The sequence below is a fragment of the Rhinatrema bivittatum genome, chromosome 1 (assembly GCF_901001135.1).
Source record: "Rhinatrema bivittatum chromosome 1, aRhiBiv1.1, whole genome shotgun sequence".
In the NCBI taxonomy this organism is placed as follows: domain Eukaryota; kingdom Metazoa; phylum Chordata; class Amphibia; order Gymnophiona; family Rhinatrematidae; genus Rhinatrema; species Rhinatrema bivittatum.
The window spans coordinates 348,623,079-348,642,211 of NC_042615.1; the positions used below are offsets into that span (position 1 = coordinate 348,623,079).

Below are 19,133 nucleotides of genomic sequence, written 5' to 3' on the forward strand. Positions count from 1 at the left end.
TCCCTTAAGACGGTATCCTCTTTCTTGCCAAAGGTCGTGTCTTCTTTTCATGTCAATCAGTCCGTGGAACTTCCGGCTTTTTCTTCGTCAGAAGTAGCAAATACAGCTGGAGGTGATCTGCGGCGCCTGGATGTGAAACGGGTCTTGCTGCATTCCTGAAATACCCAGAATTGATTTTGACTGCTCCTTTACATTCTCATAGTACTTTTGTGCTAAAGCCTTTTCCAAGAGGTGTTTCACACTGTCTTCCTAAATTCCAATAAGCTCTTTTGACATAGGGGTTACTCCTTTGCTTCAAGTGAAAGCAACCTGAAAATGGATCACTTGAAGCGAGAGAAGACTTTGGCAATTTTGTGACATACTCCAGATATGTACTTCGCTACTATGGTTACATTCCACTGAAGCACTATCAAAGCAACGTTCGACTAGAACAACAAGTAAAATACAACTAGAAATACCATCACTCCCATTAGCCAAGCTATCCAACACAAGGAACAGAGACATATCCATTGCTGGCCCAAAATTATGGAACTCACTACCAGAACACTTGAGCTCACAAAGCAACATTAAATCATTTAAAGAGCTCAAAACATGGATATTTAGTCAAACATTCAAAGATGATGTTGATTAATATCACTTAACATAGCTCATGCATATCCTTTTCGGGTATGCAACGGCTCTAATAAGACTATGACACAGATAGCTTGATGCTAGAACTTGCATAGTTTCTGTTCACAGATATACACTGTTATAAACGTTGAAGCTGTTTGTAATATGTAAGTTTCTCTGTTTAAGTTATATGTAATAGGTTGTATTTGTAAACCGGAGTGAAGGCTGCTAGCTATACCTCGGTATAAAAAAAATGCTTAAATAAATAAATAAATAAAATAAATCTACTTGCTGGATAACGATCAACAGTGAACACCTGGCAGTCAGGCTATTGATTGCAGCCACAACTACTGTGTTGTCTGATTGAAGCACTAGCCACCTGTAGCTAACCACTCTGTTTCCATAAAACCAGTACTGCTAAAATTGGAAGGCATTCTAGCCAATTTACTGATAGAACTAAAACACGTGTATGATCACCTGAAACATGATTGTTTTCTTATCTGTGGATAATCAGATATTGGTGGTTGTTGACTGAGAGTGACTTCAAAAAAGTAGGAGCAGATAATTTTGAAAAAAAAAGTAGAATTTAGGTGTCACAACAGCTTTGCATTGCAGTTTCCCTGTCGTCTCTTACTTTATGGTTTCTTTCTGATATGTACAGAATACCAATGGAACCCAGTGACTGATTTGACAAAGTATTGTATATGAGAGAAATACATTGAACCCAATCTAAAATTCTTGTTGGAAGCCAGCCAATCTGAATATTGCAGGGATGGAAATTTTTATTATAGGGTAAAAGGGGAGTGCACTATAGAGCAAGTTCAGTATACAGCTTCTGAGTAGACCATGGCTAAAAAATCTGTTCTGCCTGGCCAGTCTTTTTCAGAGAGTTCCTCTGGTGGTCGCCAACTTGGGCATGTCTGAGCAACAAGGGTACAAGACCGTGTCAGGAGCCTGTGTTTCCGTGGGCTTTGGCCGAGCAGTGAAAAAGCACAGGTGAGATCTGCATTTCACACTGGAGCATGTGGCACTTGCAAATTTTAATGTGCACTTACAAAACAAAGAGGAAATAATCTCTAGCAGTTGAGTAAAGCTTACATTTGAACAAGAGATGTGAATAGATCAGGTCTTTACACTGTCTTTTTTTTTTTTTTTTTTTAATGCAGTTCATAAGGCCAAAACATTCTTGCTTTCTGGCAGAGGAATCAGAGAGCTAAACAGTGCTAAGCTGCAGAATGTTACACCAATTATGAGTGGCCATTGATAATCAGGGAAGGGGTGGAAATGTTTTCTCAGTCGTCAAGCAGGGTGAATTAGCCATGACGTATGGGTTGATGTCATCTAATGGCACCAAACAGACCCTTCTCTCTCAGCTCATAGAGCTTTTGCCCTACTGAGCATGTGTGGAAATTCTCGCATGGGTATTGCCTCATGAGCCCCCTCACTTTTTTTTTTTTATTGAAATTTTATTGTGTTGTACACAAAATACACAATTCACTGAGAGCCAAATGAACCCACAGCACTACAACAATAGATTTTTACATAAAAATATCCCCCCATCCCTTCCCCATTTTCCCCTCGAGGACTCGACAGTGCATTCTGTACAAACACAATCAAAAGCTTATCTCTCATTGTAGACAAGTGTTTATGAGCTGTGCTAGGGGTGGTAGTGGTACACATATAAATCAAATCATATTGTTACGTATGGGGGGGGCGGTGCCCTAGCTTTAATCATGGTATGTCATCCTTCCAAGTAGCATACTACTTCACATAAGAGGGCCATATAAAATCAAAATTGTTCATGGAATGCCTCTTCCACATGGTGACCTTACTCAGGCAATATACTCGATGCAGCCGCTTAATGACAGCCGAGAAGGCCTGGGCCTCAATCTTCTTTCAGTGTAGAGTGATCGTGCATCTAGCAGCAAGAAAGACTTTTTGCACCAAAGACTATATGTGTCGATCAGAGTGAGGTATAGGAATACCCAACAAAGCATGTTTAGGAGAGTCAGCATTTTCCAGCCCTGTGGCATTTTTAATAAAGGCGCATATTACCCCCCCAAATTTACAGATGGCAGCACATTCCTATCAAATATGATAAATCAAGCCAAGGGCCCTACACCCCCCTTCAGCATTTATCATCCACATGAGGATAGTGGGGCAGAGGGAGTATTTTTATAGCTTTGTACTTTTCCACAGTTTGCTTTTTCCACCTGGGTTCAATGTTCCCTCTAAGCTGCGCAATCGCGCAGCCGCGCACAAGTTAAATTCCTGCCGCGCACATGTTTTAATCTGCCGTGCAAAAAAAACGCCCATGTCGGCTTCCATTTTCCCCGGAAAGAGGGAGGGATAGAAGCCGCCCGCCACCCACCGCAGCGACGCCACTGACTACGGAGACACTACTGGGCGTTGCTTCCGCAGAGCCATGACCTCTTGCGTGACCCACCGAGACTCTGATCACATTTCCGTTTCCTGTTTTCCGTTTGATTGTGTGGTGTGGTGAACGGCGTTCATGAGAAAAGGTACAAGCTGACAGAAGATAGCGGAAAAATATGTCTAAACGTGAATTCAAAGACGGAAGAAACGATAAACGTTTGAATAAGAAAGCGAGATTGAACTTTAAAGTCGAATGGCTCAAGGAATATGTAGAAGCCGATATGCCGGAGTGCGTCATCAAACAGCGAACGATTCTTGGAAATATTTTAAGTTCAACTCGGAGAACTCTGTTGTCTGCGACATTTGCAAACATGCGAATGCTGATTGTGCTTTCGCCCAAGGAAAACAGTGGGACGAATGGAAACTGGATTATTTAAAGCGACATTTACTCCAGAAAGTTCACGTTCAGTCTGTCGATTTGCTAAGAAGTCAGCGTCGGGGAACACTTCGGGCATTGCTGAAGGAAACTACTGAAGAAAAGAAGACAAAAACTGAAATTTCTGAAAGAAAGTCTGCTTCCAGTGAGGAGGTAAAAATTCTAATTGATAATGTCCTCCTTGCCATAAAATTGAATTCTTCGATGCTATCTGTTCAGGAAATTCACAATCACATTGGAAAACATGTAAAAATACCGGAATCTTGGAGAAGTAAAAATTATGCGTTTGAATTTCTAGAGTGCATAAACTCAGTAATACAAAGAGATATGATAAATGATTGGCGCCAGTCGACATTCCACACTCTCATAATTGATGAGAGTACAGACATCACCGTGACAAAAATGTTAATTCTTTATGTAAAATTTCGAAAAGAAGATGAAGCTGCTTACTGTACTTATTTTGCTGGAATTCTGAAGCTGACAGAATGTAACAGTGCAGCTATTGTGACAGCCATTACCAATTTCTACCAAGAGAACAATCTTGACTTGAGCAAAATGGTAATGTTCACATCAGACGGGGCTTCTGTGATGCTCGGGAAATATAATGGTGTTGCTGCAATACTTCGGCGATCTAACAAACATTTGCTTGAGCAACATTGTGTGGCACACAGAGAGGATTTAGGACTTGATGATGCTTGGAAGCATAACGCTATGTTGAAAGATATAGAAACTCTAATTCGAACAGTTTACACGATTTTTAGTCGGTCATCTGTGAAGAAATCCAGGTTTGAGGAACTTTGTCAGGCATCAGAACATGATGCAGTTGCATTCAGGCCCCTTAATGAAGTCAGGTGGTTGTCTCGACATTTTGCTGTGAATGCCTTAGTCAAGAACTACGATATGCTGATTCAATATTGCAGAGAACGGATAGAAGAAGAGGATGACCCAATACACAAATACTGCTTAGACAAGTTGACAAAACCTGAGTATCATGTTACATCATTTAAAGTAAAGATGGTATTAGGAGAGTTGGCAGAGTTGTGTAGACGTCTTCAGAGGAGCAATCTAACAACTGTAGAGGCGTTCCAGATGACAAAAGCCAAAATAATGAAACTTCGATCACAGTATCTTGGTGACACCATTCATTTCTCAGGGGAAGTTCGTAATGTTATAGCAACGTACGCTTCTGTCAACACCACTGCTGTCATCCATTTCATAGAACGTGTCTGTGATCACTTTAACAGTAGATTTCCTGAAGATGAACTTGGCGAATGGTCAGTCTTTGATAAAGATTCCTTTGCAGCTGTTGAAAATGTTAAGAATTTTTTATTTGGTTCTGACAAAATTGAAATACTGGCAGCTAGATACTGCACCTTGCTAAACAAGCCAGAAGTTGTTCTTAAGAAGAATTTAGTTGCTCAGTATGTGGACTTTAAATTCATCATGAGTGAAAAATTGGCACAAGGTGCACTGAAGAATTTTGACGACATGATTGTTTATATTAGGCAGCAGGATGGGTTTTCTGACTTAGGCCAATTGCTTGACATTTGTGGAACTTTCCAGGTGTCTAGCGCAGATTGTGAGAGAGGTTTTAGTCTCATGAATCAGATTAAAACAAAGACCAGAAATCGGCTAGAAGTCAACCATCTGGACAACCTCATTAGGATAAAACTTTATTTAATGTCAGGACAAGCAGTTAATTTGGACGATGTGTATTCATTTTGGAAGAACTGCAAAGGACGACGAAATACTTCTACGGTTGATGTAATGTAATGTTTTCTCTTTCAGCTTTCTGCAAATGTTCATATTTCTGCAAATGTTCATATTTGAATCATATGTCGAGAAATTTTGCACAATAAAATTGACATTTGAAAAATTTGCACATTAGTTTCAATTTTTGCACACATGCCACCAAACCTTAGAGGGAACATTGCCTGGGTTATCAGTCTGTTCTTTTAGAAGGTGGAGAGAGCTGGAAATCCTACAAATGGAGTACATATGGTAAAATGGGGATATAATAAAGTTTAATTCATTGGTTAGAAAATTTAACCTCACCATAAAGGACAGCTTCTACGTCTCACAAATGAGATACTTTGTGAGTTTTGCAGAGATTAAAAAGGACTTCCAGCAGGGCAAAACGTTTTTTGAATGTCTATGTAATACAGCTGCTAAGTCTCTAGAGGGTTTATTTCAAAATTATATGCCTTGTTGAATCAGCAACTACAGGAACCCCTTAAGCATATTCAAGCTTGGGAGACTGACCTGGGGAAGGTCCTATCGGATTCAAAATGGAGCTCTGTTTTTTCACACACTGGGAGAAGTTCTATTTGATCTATCATTATGGAAAGTGAGTATAAAGTGCTGATGCACTGGTTCCTTACTCCAGAGAGGTTGGATAGAGCTTATCCAAATTTATCTTAAAACTAGAGACCTTGCTAAATCGCCCTATTTAAGTCACAACTCCTACTAAGGATTGAACAGGATCCACTAGTATAATCAGAATATCATCTACAAACAACTATAATATATAGTTCTTTTCCAATACAAGTCCCTCTACAGACAGGTCAATTCTAATCTTTACCGCAAAGGGCTCCAGGAAAATTGCAAATAGTAGGGGTGACAACGGGCACCCATGACGCGTTCCATGGCAAACAATAAAATATTAGTGTAGCTCCCAATCACCTAGAACAGTCATATAATTTCTGAATCCTGTTAATGAAAGCACCCCGAAAGTTCATCTTTGTCAGAGTTTTAAAAAATGGCCAGTGCACCATATCAAACGCTTTCTCAGCATCTACTGTTAAAAGTAAGGCAAAAGTTCCCTCCCTTTTGACCTATCAAATAATATCAGTCTTTTTTTTTTTTTTTTGTCTGAGCATCAATACAAAATTGTACCCTATCTCTGTTTTTTCTTGATATCTTTAGTAAAATTGTTTTTATACTTTTTTTTTAGTTGTCTTGCTGCCTCAGCAGCCCCCCAAACAGCACTTTTCAGTGCTATTAAACCAAAACAAAAAAAAATGTTCTTCACAGGACGGCTGACTCCAAAAAGGTCACCATTAGTAACTTCAGAAACTGTATTTAGTAAGAAAATGTCCATTATCTATGGACATGATATCTGGTACCTTTGCCTTGGACCGAACCACAACCAAGCAGATTGATATTGCTGTAGCTGGATATATTTGTGTTTCTAAAAGTCCAGGGCCTGGAAAATGGAGGAACTATGTAAGTCTCTCGAGCCATAGTATTTCATCCTCCCAGTGTGAAGCCTTGACTTGCTCCCCAAGTGCCATATTGAGCAAGAGCTCCTCTAGGAAGACTCTCTCTTTGTTTAACCCTGATGATTCAGCTTGTTCCATCAACATAAAAACCCGTAAATCTGTGCTGCTAAGAAGAAGAAGAAGCAGCACCCTTCTTTGGAGCTGGTGGAGCATCTGGTGCCAAAAAAGCATCAACTCTCAGCATCGTTGTAGCTGGCACATCATTCTCTGGCATATGGAGCCCTGACATTATCCATGCTTACTGCACCAGCACCATCGACGCTTAAGACCTCAATGCATTTGATTCATAGAGCCTAGATAACCATTATCGCTTCCTCCCTCAATACTTTGAGCATTAGAACAACTTGGTACATTGTCAACACACCAGACTGCGGAACTTCCAATGCAGCTGTTCACTAGATCACCAGGTACTTCCAGGGGATTTTCAGGGGTGGAAGGAGATATGTGCCACTTACCCCTCCAATTTCTAGGGCATTATCAAGGTTACTAGCACACCATATCTATGCCTAGATACACCCATCTGCTGTGTGGTGCCCTTGATATCTAACTGGCCCTCAACACTGATTTTACAAAGCATCTGATGTGCAAGAAGATTCCATCCTGGTATCTGAAAGAGAAGTTCCAACGCCTGGCCAGAGGGCACCTCATCCCTTGGATCAAGTGGCAGAGTTTGTGAAGACTTTCTTTACTTCTCTGATGGCTCTTCTTTCCAAAATATCAGATTTCTTCCTGCAAGGAGTCCCAGTAACCCCTGACTGAGGTATTCCCATCAGAACCCCTGCAAGGAGGTTCTAGTCCCCGGCATTCCCTTGCAGAGGATATACAACAGGAATATACCCCTCCAAGGACCTCTCTTCAGTCACCTGCTTCATCATTGGGGTCTTGAATTTGTGTTCCTTACCCTCTTGGTTCTGAGGAAGAATCAATGGGAATCCTCTCCAACCTCCTACCTGAACCTCCAGAAGCTCAACCTGAAGTCCTCGCTTACTCCAGATTTCTGCATATTGGGTAAAGCATTCAGAGTTAATGATCGTAAGAACAAAGATCGTCGCGCAGAGGTCTTTGGCCTTCTCCAGATTTTAGATGCCTCGGCGGAGCCAGCAGCCATTACAATCCATGCTGTTCTGCAAGAGTTACAAACAAAAATTTGAGAGAATCTGATTTCCTGTGTCCCAGTAGTGAGGAAATTTAGACCTTAATATAGAGTTCAGAAAACTCCAGGTTTTGGAGTAGTCCAGATACCACGTCAATCACTTGTAGTGGAGTCAGCTCTTAAAAGAGCAAAGAAAACAAGAATATTTTTGCATACTCCACCAGGGATCCAAGACTTCTAGACAATTTTGATAAAAAGGTGTTCCTGGGTTCCATGCTTAATGCATGTTTTTCTGCTCATCAGTTTTATATGGTTCAATGATTGCATGTAAAAACCGAAGCCCTTCCTTCCTCAATGTGATAGTGGTTCTTCTTACCCATAGCCACTCCTAGATGTGAAAGAGTGTATATTTTATCTTATTTGATTAATTTGAGGCATTCAATATGGCAGCCTGCTCCTCATCAGCTTCCAATGGCACACACTGAATGGCTTGGTTTGGAGCCAGTATTTTGCGCGATGACATCCAGGATAAGTTAGTGGATGTCCCTTGTCTGGGAGATCATCTCTTTCGAGACAAAGTCAAAGAGATGGTTGCTCAAATCAAGGAGCAACATGTGACTGTCCAGTCCTTGTCAACAGGTTCACAGCAACAGTTAAATTCACAGCAGCCTTACTGCACTTTTAAAAGGTCATACTTCCAGAGACTCCCCTTTCGGCAATTTCAGCGGTACTAGATCTTGTCTCTATTTCTGCAACAGCAGCAACTTCTGACTTGAAGTTAGCAAAGTGAGCACTGCCAACCAAAAGTGATGCAACAGGTCCAGTCCAAACCTGGACTAAGTTTTGACTAGTCTCCAAATCCAGTAGAGGACGAATCCAGCTCTGAAGGAATGGAGTAAGATTACCAAAGATCGCTGGGTTCTCAAGAATGTGGAGTCTGGATAGTGCTTGTGTTTCTCCTGGCTTCCTACACTTCTTCAGTGTTCACCCTTAAATCCAGTTCTTCTCACTCAGCACAACTCCTCCTGGAGGTGGAGTCACTTCTCAGTTAGGAGGCAATAGAACCTGTTCCATCCCAGCAGCATGGCCAGAAGTTCTACTCCTGCTATTTCCTTATCCCTAAGAAAATTGGGGGATTGAGACCCATCCTGGATTTTAGAAGTCTAAACAAGAATCTACTCCAGGAAAGGCTCAAAATAAACTCCATTCACACAATTCTCCCCTTCATCCAGATGGGGAAATGGATGTGTGCCCTGGATCTGAAAGATGTTGTTCTTGCCTACCCATTCACATAACCCACTGGCACTACCTACGCTTTGTGGAGGACCCCTCTCACTACCAGTACCGAGTACTCCCCTTTGAGCTATCAGCAGCACGGAGAGTCTTTACCAAATGCCTAGCTGTAGTAGCAGTGTACTTCTGTAATCAGGGAATCTGTTTTTCCTTTCCTGGATGACTAGCTAGTGACTGCAACTTACCAAGAAGATGTATTAACCAACCTACAAATGTCATTTCAACTTCTATAGTCATTATGATTCCTAATGAGGTTTGAAAAAATTGACACTAATTTCATCTCAGAAGATCAAATTAATCGGAGCTTAGATAGACTTTTTACCGAAGAGAACCTTCCTTCCATTAGATTGAGTGAATACTCACAGGACCCTTGTGTTCCGATTACTGACCACAGATCAGAAAATAAAGAAGCCAGACATCCAGGATTCAGAATCCCAGGAAAAACTGGATTACAGTGGGCTCTGGCAGAATAAGGCTTGTGATGAAGACACCCACTCTCCCCACTGGTACTCTTACATAATGCATTTTCTGCATTGGAAAATGGAGTCCAAATAACAGAATATAAAATGTCTGAAAGGGAAATAGTTGCACAATGCTCTCAGAAACCTTCTTCATGATTAAATGCCCTAAAAGAAATCTATTTCTGCTGGGAGATTCAGTCAGCAAAGGAATCAATTTGGGAACTCATTATGATGGGAACAGAATAGTTAAATGCCTTCCAGGATCTTCAGCTAACAAAAATGCAAACAAGGTGATCAATCTAATTATAGAATAAAGTAAGAAATCTGATATCAATGTTAGAATTCATCTGGGGAAAAATGACCTTGCTAGAAACAATGCCCATAAAGTACAGAAAGATTTCCAAAATCTAGGGAAGAAAATTAGACACATGGTAAAACTATTGCCTTTTCAGAATTATTACCTATTCATGGAAATAGAAAGGAAAGGTGGTGCCATATATATAAACTTCAATGCCAGGCTCAAAACCTGGTGTAAAGAATGTGGATTTGGATACATTGGAGGCTGAGACCGTGTATGGAGCAATAAAAAGATTATATGATAATGATGGCCTACATTTGTCAATGGCAGGAAAGAGGATGCTAAGAGAAAAATTCAAATCGTACATTATCAGGCATTTAAACTAAGGAATGGGGATGGCAGGAGGTAGCCAGGGAACTTGGCATGTCAGCCCCAAGCAAAACTTAGAGAGGGAAGAAAAAGTAATAAAATCAATCAGTTCAAAAATGTAGAAAAGTTGACTAGGAAGAGCAGCTGGAAAGTTATGACTACAAATATTCATAGTCTGGGTAGCAAAATCGCGGACTTGGACATTGTTGCGGTTATGGAGACATGGTTCATCGATTCTCATGATTGGGTATACAGACATCCCGGGCTATAACTTGCTAAGAAAGGAAAGAGAGGACAGAAAAGGGGGAAGAGTAGCTCTTTATGTCAAAAACAATATCCAAGCAACTGAATTGCAAGGGGCGTGGGGTAGAGAAGAAGCATTGTGGACCATCCTAAAAAAAGAAGATACTTCCATTTTTACTGGTGTGATCTACAGGCCACCAACTCAAACTGAAGAACTGGATAGAGAACTTATAGAAGACATCCAAAAGGTGGGAAAAAAAGGCAAAGTATTGCTTGTTGGAAATTTTAATCTGCCGGATGTGGATTGGAGTATCCCTTCTGTGAAATCTACAAGAAGTAGAGAGATAGTGGATGCCCTTCAAGGGGCTCTGCTCAAACAAATGGTATTGGAACTTACGAGAGAAGCTGTGATACTCAAGGTAGTGCTTACTAATGGTGTTAATATCTCTAATGTTCAGGTAGGAGCTCACCTGAGCACCAATGATCATCAAACAGTATGGTTCAATTTTGCAAATAAGATACAGAGAAGACACAAGAAGTCCCGAGTTTTGAATTTAAAACTTTGACAAAATTTTGACTTTGACAAAATGGGGATGTACCCAGAGGAACAACTGAAAGACTGGGAGAAAAAGGGTGAGGTGGAACAACGGTGGGCCAAGTTAAAAGGAGCTATTACAAAGGCAACAACTCTATATATTAGATAAGTAAACAAGAGAGAGAGGAAAAAGAAACCGATCTGGTTCTCTAAGGAAGTGGCTGAAAAAATAAAGGCAAAAAGAACAGCATTCAAGAAGTATAAAGGATTCCAAAAAAAGGAACACAGGGAAGAATATCTGTTAAAACTGAGGGAGATAAGAACATAAGAAAATGCCATACTGGGTCAGACCAAGGGTCCATCAAGCCCAGCATCCTGTTTCCAACAGTGGCCAATCCAGGCCATAAGAACCTGGCAAGTACCCAAAAACTAAGTCTATTCCATGTAACCATTGCTAATGGCAGTGGCTATTCTCTAAGTGAACTTAATAGCAGGTAATGGACTTCTCCTCCAAGAACTTATCCAATCCTTTTTTAAACACAGCTATACTAACTGCACTAACCACATTCTCTGGCAACAAATTCCAGAGTTTAATTGTGCGTTGAGTAAAAAAGAACTTTCTCCGATTAGTTTTAAATGTGCCCCATGCTAACTTCATGGAGTGCCCCCTAGTCTTTCTACTATCCGAAAGAGTAAATAACCGATTCACATCTACCCGTTCTAGACCTCTCATGATTTTAAACACCTCTATCATATCCCCCCTCAGTCGTCTCTTCTCCAAGCTGAAAAGTCCTAACCTCTTTAGTCTTTCCTCATAGGGGAGTTGTTCCATTCCCCTTATCATTTTGGTAAAAGGTCAAGCAGAAGAAAGGATGGCCAAAGAGAGAAAGTGAGTATACAAAACATTTTTCAGATATATCAGTGAAAGAAGGGCGGTCAGAAGCGGTATAGTGAAATTGAAAAGTGACAAAGAACAGTGTGTGGAGAGTAATGAAGAAATGGCAGAAATATTAAACAAATACTTCAATTTTGGTATTTACTAAAGATAACCCTGGAGAAGGTCTGTTGCTGATTAATAAGTCTGTAGATGGGGATGGAGTAGACCAAACTCTGTTTACAGAAAAGAATGCATGGGAGGAGCTAGGCAAACTGAAAATGGACAAGGCCACCCAAGGATACTGAGAGAGCTCAGAGAAGTGCTGATAAGCCTGCTGAAGGATCTGTTTAATAGATCCCTGGAAACGGGAGTAGTGCCGTGGGATTGGAGAAGAACAATCATGGTCCCACTTCAAAAGAGTGGTAGCATAGAGGAGGCTGGAAACTGTAGGCCAGTTAGCCTCACCTCAGTGGTGGGAAAATTAATGGAGACTCTGCTGAAGGAAAGGATTGTGAACTACCTACAATCCAGTGGGTTGCTGGACCTGAGGCAGCAAAGATTTACCAGAGGAAGTTCCTGACAGACAAATCCTGGTTTGTTTGTTTTTTGTTTGGGTGACTAGAGAATTGGATCGTGGAAGAGCACTCAATGTGATGTACTTGTATTTCAGCAAAGATTTATATATGGACCCACATAGGAGGCTTGTGAATAAACAAGAAGCTTGGGAGTGAGCGCCAAGGTGGTGGCGTGGATTACAAACTGGTTGACTGATAGGAGACAGGATGTAATGGTAAATGGAACCTACTCTGAAGAGACAACCTTGTTAAGTGGAGTGCCAAAGGGATCGGTGTTGGGACCGATTTTTTTCAATATCTTTGTGAGTGACACTACGGAAGGAATAGAAGGTAAAATTTACCTATTTGCGGATGATACTAAGATCTGCTATAGAAAGGACACACCTGAAGGAGTAGATAGAGTGAAAAGAGATGTAAGAAAGCTGGAAGAGTGGTTGAAGATTTGGCAGCTGGAATTCAATGCCAAGAAGTGCAGTCATGCATCTGGGGTGTGGTAATCCAAAAGAGCTGTATGTGATGGGAGATGTAAGACTGATGTGCACGGACTAGGAGAGAGATCTTGGGGTAATAGTATCTGGAGATCTGAAGATGGCGAAACAATGTTACAAGGTGATAGCTAAAACCAGAAGAATCTGGGATGCATAGAAAGAGGAATAACCAGTAAGAAAAAGGAGTTGATAATGCCCTTGTACAGGTCCTTGGTGAGGCTTCATTTGGAGTACTGTGTTCAGTTCTGGAGTCCATATCGGAAGGGGGATAAAGACATGCTAGAAGCGGTCCAGAGAAGGGTGACCAAAATGGTGTGAGGTCTGTATCAGAAGACCTATGAGGAGAGGCTGAAGGATCTGAATATGTATACACTGGAAGAGAGGAGGTGTAGGGATGTATTTTAGGTATTTATGATGTATTTTAGGGCTTATCAATGATGTGTTTGATATAGCATGATATTTTATGATTGTTGTGAACCGTTACGATGGGACCTTAGTAATGGTATATAAAACCTAATAAATCTAAATATCATACAGACCTTCAGATACTGAAAGGTTTGAATGAATCACAATCGTCAAACCTTTTGCTTTGGAAAGAAATCAGTAGAACTAGGGGTCACGAAATGAAACTTCAGGGAGGACAACTCAGAACCAACGTCAGGAAATATTTCTTCACAGAGAGGGTGGTGGATGCCTGGAATGCCCTTCCGGAGGAGGTGGTGTAGTCGAGACAGTGAAAGAATTCACAGGGGCATGGGATAAACACTGTGGATCCCTAAAAACTTGAGGATGGATAGGAGTAACTTGCTGGTGAGGTGGTTACTACACTCAACCAATAAACCTGATACTTTTTGATGCAACTTCAACATTTGCTCTCTGCTTTAACAGCAGGGTGTAATAGGGAATTGGATTCAGACAGTAACCAATGAGGGCCCTGACTTTTACGGTTTGGGAAATTGATAAGCACAGCACGACAGATATTACCATAAGCTTGCTGGGCAGACTGGATGGACCATTTGGTCCTTTTCTGCCATCATTTCTATGTTTCTTTGTAACAACCAGGGAAGTTCCAGTGGTTCTGGGCCACATGGCAGTCGCAGTTCTTATAGTTTGTTAGCATCGCCGGACGCAGCAAGCCGCGACCGGGACCGGGTGTCATGGCCGCCAGCCGCGGCGGACCGCGACTGAGGCTGGGCCAGCGGGTGCGGAAGGAATAGCTTACCCGGGACGCCGGGTATTATCTGAGGCTCCTGTGGGGGCAGGCAGCCCTTTCCTCTTTCTCCAGCGGCTGCCGCCATTGCTGGAAGCGGCATCATGGCTCCGCGGCAATCCGGCTCCTCCTCTCCTGTTCCTAGGAGCCGCGCGCGTGGTTGATGGGTATTCTTAAAGGAGCCATGACAGGAAGTGTCATGGCTTCCCCGGAGACGCCTCCCCTGGCCTCCTGTACTTAAGGCAAGGGCTGAGCATTCAGTCCTTGCCTTGGAATTGAGGTTCCTGCCTGAGTGTGTTTCTGGTTCTTCGTTCTTCATCCCGCTCTGCTCCCCTGCTCCGTGGATTGATTCTTGGCTTCTGACTTCTGGATTGGTGGACGTGTCTTCTCCTGGCTTGATCCTGGTACGGCGTTGGACCCTTCTCCTGGCTTGATCCTGGTACGGCTTTGGACCCTTCTCCTGCTTAGACCCTGGACTGGACTCGGACCCTGCCTGTGTATCGAACCTCGGACCAGCTTTGGACTCTTCTACGACGCCGTCCTCAGACTGCTACGACTTGCTGGAGGCGCCAGCCGTCTGGAACCCACGACCTGCAGGAGGCGCCTGCATCCAGACCTTTCTACAGTCTTCAGAGGAGTCGCCTAAGTCCCAGCGGCCGGACCCCTACAGGCTCCTCCTGGGGGGGTTGTGTGCTTCCAGGGTGAAGTCTTCTATCAAGCCTCTCCAGTCCAAGCAGCCTCACCCTTCGACGGTAGCTTTCTACCTCGAAACAGGGTCCACTTTTATAACAGAATACCAAGGCCATGAACCCGGCAGAGGCCTCAGCTCGACAAGCCATTCCAGGACGAGCCCAGAAGGTCATGGAACAACAACGCATACTGGAATCCATGGCATCCTCCCTTGAGCGACTTAACACACGGCTGGACTCCGTGGCAGCAGCTCAGGCTGCTTCTTCAGCAGTGCCAGCGCTGATGTCAAACACCTCCCGAACTGCAATTCCGCTACCTATACCTCCACGCTATGCAGGGGATCCTCAGTTGTGTCAAGGATTCATCGACCAGTGCAGCATGCATTTCCAGTTTCAAGCTTCCGCGTTTCCAGACGACCTCACTAAGACTAGTTATATTTTATTGCTCTTGGAAGGGAAAGCGCTGGCATGGGCTTCTCCCTATTGGCGATGATCAGACCCAGTTCTACAAGATCTCTGAAAGTTCTTGGAGCTGTTCCTCGCTGTTTTCGACGATCCTGGGAAGCAGGTAGTAGCCGGTTCTAAACTTCTGCAACTTCAGCAAAGGAACCGAGCTCTCGCAGATTACACCATCGAGTTTAGAACACTGGCTTCAGAGCTTCACTGGGAGGAGAATTGTTTGCGTTCCATATATTTGGAGGGTCTGTCATCTAAGATTAAGGACAAGATGGCGGCCCGAGAACTACCAAGGTCCTTGGACTCTATTATAAATTAGTAACTCGGATAGACCATCGACTGCAAAAAAGAGCTCGTGAAGGAGCCAATTCCAGAAGAACCACTTCATGGAACCCTCCTCGTCCAGTATCGACCATTTCACGAACTACCTCTGCTTCCGAAGGAATTATAGAAGAACCTATGCAACTGGGGCGTGGTCCTCTGTCTCCTGAGGAACGACAAAGATGCCGTTGTGTAGGCCTCTGTATGTACTGTGGAGGAACAGGTCACCTCATAGCCAGTTGCCCGATCCGTCCAGGAAAACTCCAAAGCCTAGGCTCCGGCGGGGGAGTAACCCTAGGCATTACCTCTCCAGCTCCCCCACTCACACTACGGATCTCTTTGGAACTGAAGGACCTCCAATTTTCTACCGTGGCCTTAGTAGACTCCGGTGCAGGAGGGAGTTTCATCCTTCAAGATATCGTGGAAAAACTCCATATTCCCCTTCAATTTTGCCCCAGGCCATTGATCATATCCTCTATTCATGGAGATCCTCTACCAGGAAGGATAACCCATCAAACTGTTCCTCTGGTGTGTCGCATCGCTCCCAAGCATTCCGAACAAATTTCATTTTATGTCATCCAGAGAGCCATACATCCCGTGGTATTGGGTATCCCCTGGTTACAACGTCATAATCCTCAGTTTGATTGGACAACCTTAAAACTTCTGCAATGGGGATCTACTTGTCAAGAGACTTGTCTATGAGGAATCATGCCAACCGACAGCTACGTCTGCACCGCACTGCTTGAAGGTCTGCCCACACAGTATAGTCAATTCGCAGATGTTTTTTCTAAAACGGCTGCTGATATATTGCCTCCGCATCGAGAATTCGACTGTGCCATTAACTTAGTTCCAGGGGCCTCACCTCCCCGAGGGAAGGTCTACGCATTATCTGTCTCAGAGACTCAAGCTATGACCAGCTACATTCAAGAAAATCTACAGAAGGGGTTCATTTGATGCTCTACTTCGCCAGCCGGAGCTGATTTCTTCTTCGTGGGAAAAAAGGATGGGACACTGCGGCCATGAATTGATTTCCGCGGACTCAACGCAATCATCATCAAAGATCGCTACCCATTGCCTCTTATCGCTGAACATTTTGATCGTTTACAGGGGGCCCAGATATTTTCACTAGCGCAGAATCCAGAACCAGAAGCCACAATACCAAGGCAAGGTCTGAGAAGCAGACCTTGCCTTAAATACTTAAAATGAGGGAGGAGTCTCAGAAGGGAGCCACGACCATTTCCTGTCGTGGCCCCTTTAAATCTTATCTTCGGCCTCGCGCGCGGCTCTAATGCAGCCAGGAAGGGGGAGGAGTCAGCTCAGCCCTGCTGGGCTCCGCGGCCGGCCAAGGCAGCGGGAAGAACGCCGGAGGAGGCTCCCTGCTCCTGCAGGGGCCTCCGGACTCACCCGACGCCGCGGGTGAGTAACTGGTCCCGGCTGCGGACCGCCGCGGCCGGCGGCTATGACAATCAGCCCCGGCCGCGGCCGGCTGCCATAACAATTTCTGTGGAGGCAGTGGTCTCAAAGTTGTTTAGGTTGGCATTGTGGGTTTTAGGAGGGGCTTTGATAGGAGATGTGGATGTAGGAAATCGTGTTGTGAGTTTAGATATTTTGTCATCGAAGTACTGTACAAGTTCCTTGCATTTTATTTTGGTTTCTTCGCTGGGGATGGGAGTTGAGGTTTTAGTAAGATTAGACACAAATGAGAAGAGGGCTCTGGGATTAAATTGTAGATCGTGGATTCTTTGCGCATAGAAGTTTCGTTTGGTTTTAAGAATATTTTCACGGTAGGAGTATAGGAAGGATTTATATTTTGCTAATTGGGTGGGTGAAGATTCCTTGCGCCATTTCTTTTCTTGAGTTCTCAGATTGTGTTTCAAATTTTTTAATTCTGGGGTGTACCAAGATTTTTTGGTGATATGTGCTGGTGTGTTGAATGATATGTTAGTTGCTATGAGTTTGATAAGGGGAAAAGGGTCCCTGTCTAGTATACCTGGTGGGGTGTAGATTAAGCATATTTGCAAATTAGGAGATTTGAACAGGCCTATTTCAAATTTGGGGGAGAGATTGACTGAGTGCTGTATAAGCTTGAAATCTTTTTTTGCGGCGAGTAGTATACCTCTGCTTCTTTTCTTGGGTCTGGGTATTGAGAAGATATCATAGGTGTGGTTAGGTGCCCTGCCGACTCAGCCCGTGCCATCGGACACGCTGGCTCCGAGTCTACCATTGAGGCCTCCAAATATTACGATTCCCATACTGGGTTCCTCTGAGGAGAAGGAGGCGACTTCCGGCCCGATCCTGGTATGGGATCCACCGATCCCGGAGCCCATTCCAGGGCCATCGGGATTGTCGGTGTCTAAATGCACCTCATCCACCTTGGAGCCTTCGATGCCAGCACTGCTTCCTTCGATGCCACCTCAACATCCATCGATGCCTTCTCACCCTGTAGGCTCTGGCATCATTCTTCCCTCAGGAATCCTGGCAGGAGAGGAAGAAACTCCCTATGATCCATGGGAGGAGAAATCCTCGGACCATTCCTCACAAGCTTCCGATGAATTGCTCTTAGAGCCTTCACCCCCGGAAGAAAAGCGTCGTTCTCCACCGGAAGACCTCTCTTTTGCCAGCTTTGTCAAAAGAAACGTCTGAAACCATACCATTTCCACTGATAACGGAGGAGGACGCTTGCCACAAAATGTTGGAGGTCTTACAATTTGTAGATGCTCCAAAAGAGGTAATGGCGATACCAGTGCACGAAGTTGTGCTTGACCTCTTGCACCGCCTGTGGGACCATCCAGGTACTGTACCTCCAGTAAACCGGCAGACAGATGCTACTTACCTGGTCCAAAAGCCCCAGGATTTCAAAAAAGCCGATTGCCCCATCATTCTGTAGTGGTGGAATCAGCCCAAAAGAAGGCTAAAAGATCCCACCCACACTCCTCTGCTCCTCCTGGAAAGGAACAGAAGGCATTGGATGCATTGGGGCACAGAGTCTTTCAAGGATCCATGTTGATAGCGCAAATAGCAACGTATCAATTATACATGACCCAATATAACAGGAATCTTTGGAAACAAGTCCAGGAATTAGCAGAGACTTTACCCACAGCAACATCAAGAGACCTTGTCCTCCATCCTACAAAAAGGATTGGAAACAGGTAAAAATGAAGTCAGAGCTGCTTACGACTCTTTAGAAACAGCATCCAGAGTCTCAGGAGCAGGCATCAGTGCTAGATGCTGGGCCTGGCTCAAGGACTCGGACCTACGCCCAGAGGTGCAGGACAAACTTGCAGATCTCCCCTGTACAGGTGAAAACCTGTTCGGGGACAAGATTCAAGACGTAGTAGCCCAGTTAAACGACCATTATGAAACCCTACATCAGCTTTCAACTATCACCTCAGACACACTCTCCATAGCCTGCAGGGGCACACACAGGAACACCAGGAAGCAATTCTTCAGACCACATAGATATTTTCCTCCCACATCCCGTGCTCGACCAGCTCGGGCCCCTCAGAGAGGACATGCATGCCAA

At 43.7% G+C, this 19,133-nt stretch overlaps 1 protein-coding gene across 6 annotated transcripts in view; it reads left to right on the forward strand.

Annotated features, from left to right (window-relative positions):
• The window catches only part of ABRAXAS1 (abraxas 1, BRCA1 A complex subunit), a 98,355-nt gene that overhangs the window by 59,142 nt on the left and 20,080 nt on the right, over positions 1-19,133 (forward strand). For all 6 annotated transcript variants that reach the window (XM_029599423.1, XM_029599442.1, XM_029599433.1 and 3 more), the window contains one exon: positions 1,486-1,605. In XM_029599423.1, the coding sequence (XP_029455283.1) occupies positions 1,486-1,605 (120 nt within the window). The remainder of the gene's footprint in view (positions 1-1,485; positions 1,606-19,133) is intronic.